The following is a 9795-nucleotide window of genomic DNA, read 5'->3' as shown; positions in this document are numbered from 1 at the left end:
CCTCCAATGTCTGGAGTCAGGTGTGCGTAGACTCCGCCCTCTGCTGGGGCTAATCCAATGGGTTGCAAGCATCGTTCAGAATATCAAAGAACCCAGATTTGACTCCTCCAATGTCTGGAGTCAGGTGTGCGTAGACTCCGCCCTCTGCTGGGGTTAATCCAATGGGTTGCAAGCATCGTTCAGAATATTGCAGAATGAACTGTGGGCTATAGAACAGACCTGTTATCAGGTAGAAAATACCTCTGTTTTATGCTCTATTTGACCCCGCTGCCATAACCCCTGGTGTTTGATGCTTGGTCTCCTCATTATGGTAACAGACAAAGCACCTCATGTCTTTTGGCAAGAATCTTCCTCTTAAGTGAGACAAGGTGGCTCGACACAGACGGAGCCGAGTGACTAAGACTAGTTTTACCTGAGAAATGATTAAAATGTAACTCAAAACAAAACAAACTAAAATAAACAAATATTTGGATCTTCCTTCAGAGAGCTATTTCTGCATATTATACCAGATGGGACGGTGGGATTAAACATATGACGTAGCTAATGAACATGGTTTGGGTGGATAACCACGGTAGCAGACAATGAATGCTTCTAAATGCTGTTAAGAGTTGCTAGTCTTGTTCATTGTCCTTTACAACACCCCTGAAAACAGACAACTAAATCAAAAAGGAGACAGACAGAGGAACAAGTACCCTGTAAGATGACACTATATTATGACAGTAGAGTGACAGGAAATGATCATGATCACACACACACACACACACACACACACACACACACACGAGTATGAGTTCTGTGTCAAGGCATAGACACGTTTCAGTCTGGCTCCGTCTACACACACTTTAGAAGACCACAAGGCCTGTCCATCCTCACACTTTAGAAGACCACAAGGCCTGTCCATCCTCACACTTTAGAAGACCACAAGGCCTGTCCATCCTCACACTTTAGAAGACCACAAGGCCTGTCCATCCTCACACTTTAGAAGACCACAAGGCCTGTCCATCCTCACACTTTAGAAGACCACAAGGCCTGTCCATCCTCACACTTTAGAAGACCACAAGGCCTGTCCATCCTCACACTTTGGAAGACCACAAGGCCTGTCCATCCTCACACTTTAGAAGACCACAAGGCCTGTCCATCCTCACACTTTAGAAGACCACAAGGCCTGTCCATCCTCACACTTTAGAAGACCACAAGGCCTGTCCATCCTCACACTTTAGAAGACCACAAGGCCTGTCCATCCTCACACTTTAGAAGACCACAAGGCCTGTCCATCCTAACACTTTAGAAGACCACAAGGCCTGTCCATCCTCACACTTTAGAAGACCACAAGGCCTGTCCATCCTCACACTTTAGAAGACCACAAGGCCTGTCCATCCTCACACTTTAGAAGACCACAAGGCCTGTCCATCCTCACACTTTAGAAGACCACAAGGCCTGTCCATCCTCACACTTTAGAAGACCACAAGGCCTGTCCATCCTCACACTTTAGAAGACCACAAGGCCTGTCCATCCTCACACTTTAGAAGACCACAAGGCCTGTCCATCCTCACACTTTAGAAGACCACAAGGCCTGTCCATCCTCACACTTTAGAAGACCACAAGGCCTGTCCATCCTCACACTTTAGAAGACCACAAGGCCTGTCCATCCTCACACTTTAGAAGACCACAAGGCCTGTCCATCCTCACACTTTAGAAGACCACAAGGCCTGTCCATCCTCACACTTTAGAAGACCACAAGGCCTGTCCATCCTCACACTTTAGAAGACCACAAGGCCTGTCCATCCTCACACTTTAGAAGACCACAAGGCCTGTCCATCCTCACACTTTAGAAGACCACAAGGCCTGTCCATCCTCACACTTTAGAAGACCACAAGGCCTGTCCATCCTCACACTTTAGAAGACCACAAGGCCTGTCCATCCTCACACTTTAGAAGACCACAAGGCCTGTCCATCCTCACACTTTAGAAGACCACAAGGCCTGTCCATCCTCACACTTTAGAAGACCACAAGGCCTGTCCATCCTCACACTTTAGAAGACCACAAGGCCTGTCCATCCTCACACTTTAGAAGACCACAAGGCCTGTCCATCCTCACACTTTAGAAGACCACAAGGCCTGTCCATCCTCACACTTTAGAAGACCACAAGGCCTGTCCATCCTCACACTTTAGAAGACCACAAGGCCTGTCCATCCTCACACTTTAGAAGACCACAAGGCCTGTCCATCCTCACACTCGCCACATAACACACTAAATATCAAACGTTCCAAACTTCAACAGCCTCTCAAAGAAATGACTTGTTGGTTATGAATCGTAACGAAATGGAAGCAGTTGTTGTTAAAAGGAACAACTTCCATTCAGCTATACTGTGTAGTGAAATCTTCACAACAAGTGAAAGACTCAAAGTGTACAATTAGCATATTTAGGTTGTTGTTGTTATATAGTTAGCTAGTTATAATACTTTTGATATGAGACTCACTGATGTTAAAATACATCCATTATAGAATACATTCCAGATCAATCTGAAAAGTGACAGGGTAGAGAGACAACAGTCGACAGATGAATGGACCCTCTTCCGTCCTCTCAGTTTAAACTGACAGTGGTTGGAGCGTAACCTGGACATGATGCATGGGGCCTCTCCAAGTCCGTCCTCTCAGTTTAAACTGACAGTGGTTGGAGCGTAACCTGGACATGATGCATGGGGCCTCTCCAAGTCCGTCCTCTCAGTTTAAACTGACAGTGGTTGGAGCGTAGCCTGGACATGATGCATGGGGCCTCTCCAAGTCCGTCCTCTCAGTTTAAACTGACAGTGGTTGGAGCGTAGCCTGGACATGATGCATGGGCCTCTCCAAGCCAACGATGGAGAGTCTAAATGAAAGTCTAGAGCACCATTTTTAACATCAGTATCTGATCAAATCCTTCTAGATAATACTGCCAGATGAAGGAGAAGGAGAAACCCCTCACAGAGTGGACTACTAAAGGTTATCATGGAATCAGTGGGTATTCAGAGGAAGTCTGTAAGCACAGAACAGGTTAGGAGCTGAAATACTTCAACGTGCTCATTAACACGCGCTCAATTGATGCCATCACGTCTCATATACGGCAATGGTTGCATCTGAAATGTCTCCCTATTCCCAAAGTAGTGCACTAAATAGGGAATAGGGTGCTATAGTAGTGCACTAAATAGGGAATAGGGTGCTATAGTAGTGCACTATATAGGGAATAGGGTGCTATAGTAGTGCACTATATAGGGAATAGGGTGCTATAGTAGTACACTATATAGGGAATAGGGTGCTATAGTAGTGCACTATATAGGGAATAGGGTGCTATAGTAGTACACTATATAAGGAATAGGGTGCTATAGTAGTGCACTATATAGGGAATAGAGTGCTATAGTAGTGCACTATATAGGGAATAGGGTGCTATAGTAGTGCACTATATAGGGAATAGGGTGCTATAGTAGTACACTATATAAGGAATAGGGTGCTATAGTAGTGCACTATATAGGGAATAGGGTGCTATAGTAGTGCACTATATAGGGAATAGGGTGCTACAGTAGTGCACTATATAGGGAATAGGGTGCTACAGTAGTGCACTATATAGGGAATAGGGTGCTACAGTAGTGCACTATATAGGGAATAGGGTGCTATAGTAGTGCACTATATAGGGAATAGGGTGCTACAGTAGTGCACTATATAGGGAATAGGGTGCTACAGTAGTGCACTATATAGGGAATAGGGTGCTATAGTAGTACACTATATAAGGAATAGGGTGCTATAGTAGTGCACTATATAGGGAATAGGGTGCTATAGTAGTGCACTATATAGGGAATAGGGTGCTATAGTAGTGCACTATATAGGGAATAGGGTGCTAGAGTAGTGCACTATATAGGGAATAGGGTGCCATTTCAGATACACATAAAATACGCTCCACATATTGCCAGCTGGTTTAATAGTATTATATCGAAGAGATGTATTCAGCTGTATAATATCTTAGTGTATCCATAGTTACTGAATATTACAACTAAACTAACAGCATAGTTCAAGACAACCAAGACTGATGATGATATAAAAGTGTTTTCAACAAAAACTGCAATGAGTTGGTAAATGTCCCAAGTTTCAATCCTTCTTGCTGGATCCCAGCTTCTTGAAAAGCTTCTTCCCTTTGGAGAACAAGCCTTTCTTTTTCTTGTCTGGTGGGGAGACGTCTGTCTGGTCTGTCTGTGGGGGGCTTTCTGCTGGGACGTGGGGCGGAGAGGTGCTGAGGCTGGCTTGCCTTGGGGTTGGGGCAGGGTCCATGGAGGAGGGTTTCATCATGGCTGCTGCTGCGGACGGATCCAGGTGTTGGTGGTCTGTGTGGAGGACTGGGCCAGTCAGCCCTGTGTGGAGGGGTGGATGTGTGTGGACTGGGCCAGTCAGCCCTGTGTGGAGGGGTGGATGTGTGTGGACTGGGCCAGTCAGCCCTGTGTGGAGGGGTGGATGTGTGTGGACTGGGCCAGTCAGCCCTGTGTGGAGGGGTGGATGTGTGTGGACTGGGCCAGTCAGCCCTGTGTGGAGGGGTGGATGTGTGTGGACTGGGCCAGTCAGCCCTGTGTGGAGGGGTGGATGTGGAACCTCCTCTGGGAATGTGCTCAGGCTCACCTTGTGGAGGGAAACCATGGAAACAGAGTATAAGAATGCAAAACCTATTTATTCTTAAAGTATTGAGGCTCCTACTGAACCTGTCGATCAACTAAAACTGTTAAGTAACATACTAGCAACAACAAACTTACTAAGAGTCAGTTATGTCAATTGTACATGAACTGATTGAACACGTAACAGAGGGAAACATTTAACTGTAAATAGTTGGATAGAGCTATCAGCGCCTCCAAATCATCAGGGAAGACAAGGGATATAAATCACCAGGGAAGACAAGGGATATAAATCACCAGGGAAGCCAAGGGATATAAATCATCAGGGAAGCCTTGGGATATAAATCACAAGGGAAGCCAAGGGATATAAATCACCAGGGAAGCCAAGGGATATAAATCACCAGGGAAGCCAAGGGATATAAATCACAAGGGAAGCCAAGGGATATAAATCACAAGGGAAGCCAAGGGATATAAATCATCAGGGAAGCCTTGGGATATAAATCACCAGGGAAGCCAAGGGATATAAATCACAAGGGAAGCCAAGGGATATAAATCACCAGGGAAGCCAAGGGATATAAATCATCAGGGAAGCCTTGGGATATAAATCACAAGGGAAGCCAAGGGATATAAATCACCAGGGAAGCCAAGGGATATAAATCATCAGAGAAGCCTTGGGATATAAATCACCAGGGAAGCCAAGGGATATAAATCATCAGGGAAGCCAAGGGATATAAATCATCAGGGAAGCCAAGGGATATAAATCATCAGGGAAGACAAGGGATATAAATCATCAGGGAAGCCAAGGGATATAAATCACCAGGGAAGCCTTGGGATATAAATCATCAGGGAAGCCAAGGGATATAAATCACCAGAGAAGCCAAGGGATGTAAATCACCAGGGAAGACAAGGGATATAAATCACCAGGGAAGCCAAGGGATTTAAATCATCAGGGAAGCCAGGGGATATAAATCATCAGGGAAGCCAAGGGATATAAATCACCAGGGAAGCCAAGGGATATAAATCACCAGGGAAGCCAAGGGATATAAATCACCAGGGAAGCCAAGGGATATAAATCATCAGAGAAGCCTTGGGATATAAATCATCAGGGAAGCCAAGGGATATAAATCACCAGAGAAGCCAAGGGATGTAAATCACCAGGGAAGACAAGGGATATAAATCACCAGGGAAACCAAGGGATATAAATCATCAGGTAAGCCAGGGGATATAAATCATCAGGGAAGCCAGGGGATATAAATCACCAGGGAAGCCAATGGATATAAATCATCAGGGAAGCCAAGGGATTTAAATCATCAGGGAAGCCAAGGGAGACAGGAGAACGGTTGGGTGGGGTGAGCAGAGAATACCCAGTTGTTCAGAAATCTCAGCCCGTCACCCTGGGCTTGATCTTATGAACATGGACAGGAAGCTACACATCTGAGGAGACTAGTACTGGTAAGGTAAGAATGAGGATGAACAGCAGCACAGGATGGAGGGAGTAGGAAGCACTATTACTAACACTCAGCTGGGAGGGTGTGATCCCCCTCAGAGACACTTACGCTTTAAGTCTTAAAGTGCACAGTTCGTTTTTGCTTCTTCAAAAGGCCATGCAGGAAACAGAAGGAGGAAACAAAATGTAAAAACAGAAACGATAGAGACTTAACCAAAAGAGTGAGACATAAGGTGACAGGGATGTGACAAATAAAAACAACATAAAAAGGGGACATATATATTATATTTCTTAAAATGGTCGGCATAGAAATATTGTCAGTGTTCTGCAACATCAAATGGTCAGCAGGATACCACCTTGCATCCCCACTGCTGGTTTGCCTCTGAAGCTAAGCAGGGTTGTCCCTAGATGGGATACCAGATGAAGCTGGAAGTGGTGTTGGAGGGCAAGTAGTAGGCATTCTTTCCTCTGGTCTAAAATGTAATTATAATATCCCAATTCCCCAGGGCAGTGATTGGGGATGTTAAACGGGTCTCCTGACTCTCTGTGGTCAATAAACAACCCAAGGCACTTATCGTAAGAGTAGGGGTGTCCTGGCTAAATTCCCAATATGGCCACCTAACCATCCCCAGCTTCCAATTGGCTCATTCATCCCCCCTGTAACTATTCCCCAGGTCATTTCTGTAAATGAGAACGTGTTCTCGGTCAAATTACCTGGTGAACTAAATGTTGTGGGGGAGTTCCACATTCCCCCCCAAAAATAAACATTAGAACTTCTTTCCCATCAGGCTTTGAGAGGCAACGCGCTACAAACGTTTTGGCTACAAGGCCGTCATACGCGTCCACACAGCGTGCTGACCGTACCTGCGATTCTGTCCTGGGCTCGGCTACAGATGGAGGCTGGGAGTCAAATGGTGGAGCTTTCCCAGCAGCCTCTGGGGCAGCCTGTAGGAAGTTAGATGGGACCAGGCCTTTGTGTCCGTTCAGGTCACCCTGGAAACGACGCACATTAGACACCCACGTCACACATGTATTAACTTTTTCCCTTAGGCAATCAAAAAAGACAGTCCGCGAGCATGTCTGTCCATCACCTACACCTGTATTAATACCTCAACAACAACAACAACAACTACGTCCTCGTCACATGGTCACGTTTTTAAGGTGTTAAAACAGTTAAACATTTTTTACAGTTTCTCAGACTGTTTGTTTGCACACGAGAAAGACACACAGAGAGAGACCGAGAGAGACAGAGAGACAGAGAGAGAGAGAGACAACAGAGAGAGAGAGAGAGAGAGAGACAGAGAGAGAGAGAGACACAGAGAGAGAGAGAGACAGAGAGAGACAGAGAGAGAGAGAGAGAGACACAGAGAGACAGAGAGAGACAGAGAGAGAGAGAGAGAGAGAGACACAGAGAGACAGAGAGAGAGAGACAGAGAGAGACAGAGAGAGAGAGACAGAGAGAGAGACAGAGAGAGACAGACACAGAGAGAGAGAGAGAGAGAGAGAGAGACACACAGAGAGAGACACAGAGAGAGACAGAGAGAGAGAGACAGACACACAGAGAGAGACAGACACACAGAGAGAGACAGAGAGAGACAGAGAGAGAGACAGACACACAGAGAGAGACAGAGAGAGGCAGAGAGAGAGACGGACACACAGAGAGAGACAGAGAGAGACACAGAGAGACAGAGAGAGAGAGACAGAGAGAGACAGAGAGAGACAGAGAGAGAGAGAGAGAGAGACACAGAGACAGAGAGAGAGAGAGAGACACAGAGACAGATAGACAGATAGACAGATACCCAGATACCAGATACACTTACATAGAAGAACCCATCATCGTCCATGTCACCAAACACATAGATGATATCCCCGGCACCAAAGGTCAGCTCAACCTGCAGATGGCCATAGAGAAGACCATGATAACAATAGGACTTTATCTTTCCCAAAATGGAGTAATATCAACTGGCAAGGCCTGATTGGTATGAGACTTGTTTCCATTGTCCAGTACAGACAATAGAACATTAGAGCTCCAACTTGACTGTCTAGTGAATCGGAAACACGTCTTTTTACTGTCTGTTTTTAATCTATAACTATAACACAAGCCTTTGTTACAGGGAACAGCATGACGCTCACCTCGATGTCAGCGTTGGGAGAGCTCTCTCTCGGGTCGTAATCAAAGATGGCCTTCATCCTGCGAGGACCGGTGTCCGCCGGGTTTGCCGTGGCGACATCAGATTGGCTGGGGTCTGTCAATCAAACACAGAAATACAGAGTCAGATTTCTGACCATTTTTTGAGTGGAACATCTTGTTCATTTTAATTTCCATGCAGTAAATAGTAACTCATGCAGCACACCGGGAGAACCGAGAGTACAAGATGAACAACAGCAGAGGCTGGCTTTGAGGATGTTTTTGGACCTTTTCTTTGCAGGCCTTCAGGATGGTGAGGGTCACATAAAAGAGTCAAACCAGTTCAGTCTGTTTTCACTCAGTTCAGTCTGTTTTCACTCAGTTCAGTCTGAGTGAATACAACAGTTGGAGACTTAACCGTGAAATGCTTTCTTAAGAGCCCTTCCCAACGATGCAGAGTGTAGAATAAAAACAAATAAAACACCAGGAACAAAATACACAAGAATGGAGTAATAGAGGGAGCACCCATACCAGATCACTGTGGAGCTATATACAGGGAGCACCCATACCAGATCAATGTGGAGATATATACAGGGAGCACCAGATCAATGTGGAGCTATATACAGGAAGTACCAGATCAATGTGGAGCTATATACAGGAAGTACCAGATCAATGTGGAGCTATATACAGGAAGTACCAGATCAATGTGGAGCTATATACAGGGAGCACCAGATCAATGTGGAGCTATATACAGGAAGTACCAGATCAATGTGGAGCTATATACAGGAAGTACCAGATCAATGTGGAGCTATATACAGGAAGTACCAGATCAATGTGGAGCTATATACAGGAAGTACCAGATCAATGTGGAGCTATATACAGGGAGCACCCATACCAGATCAATGTGGAGCTATATACAGGAAGTACCAGATCAATGTGGAGCTATATACAGGAAGTACCAGATCAATGTGGAGCTATATACAGGAAGTACCAGATCAATGTGGAGCTATATACAGGGAGCACCCATACCAGATCAATGTGGAGCTATATACAGGGAGCACCCATACCAGATCAATGTGGAGCTATATACAGGGAGCACCCATACCAGATCAATGTGGAGCTATATACAGGGAGCACCCATACCAGATCAATGTGGAGCTATATACAGGGAGCACCCATACCAGATCAATGTGGAGCTATATACAGGAAGCACCCATACCAGATCAATGTGGAGTAATAGAGGGAGCACCCATACCAGATCAATGTGGAGCTATATACAGGGAGCACCCATACCAGATCAATGTGGAGTAATAGAGGGAGCACCCATACCAGATCAATGTGGAGCTATATACAGGGAGCACCCATACCAGATCAATGTGGAGCTATATACAGGGAGCACCCATACCAGATCAATGTGGAGCTATATACAGGGAGCACCCGTACCAGATCAATGTGGAGCTATATACAGGGAGCACCAGATCAATGTGGAGCTATATACAGGGAGCACCCATACCAGATCAATGTGGAGCTATATACAGGAAGCACCCGTACCAGATCAATGTGGAGCTATATACAGGGAGCACCCGTACC

General features: G+C 45.6%; 1 protein-coding gene across 1 annotated transcript in view; it reads right to left on the bottom strand.

Moving 5' to 3' along the window:
• Positions 1-3816: 3816 nt before the first annotated feature.
• The window catches only part of tspoap1 (TSPO associated protein 1), a 193411-nt gene continuing 187432 nt past the window's right edge, over positions 3817-9795 (bottom strand). The window contains exons 31-34 of the mRNA XM_031807691.1: positions 8211-8323; positions 7898-7969; positions 6942-7070; positions 3817-4640 (exon numbers count right to left, since the gene is read on the bottom strand). Of these exons, the coding sequence (XP_031663551.1) occupies positions 4119-4640; positions 6942-7070; positions 7898-7969; positions 8211-8323 (836 nt within the window). The 3' untranslated portion in view covers positions 3817-4118. The remainder of the gene's footprint in view (positions 4641-6941; positions 7071-7897; positions 7970-8210; positions 8324-9795) is intronic.

Source organism: Oncorhynchus kisutch, linkage group LG28 (genome assembly GCF_002021735.2).
Source record: "Oncorhynchus kisutch isolate 150728-3 linkage group LG28, Okis_V2, whole genome shotgun sequence".
NCBI classification, from domain to species: Eukaryota; Metazoa; Chordata; class Actinopteri; order Salmoniformes; family Salmonidae; genus Oncorhynchus; species Oncorhynchus kisutch.
This window is presented reverse-complemented; position numbering and strand designations above follow the sequence as displayed.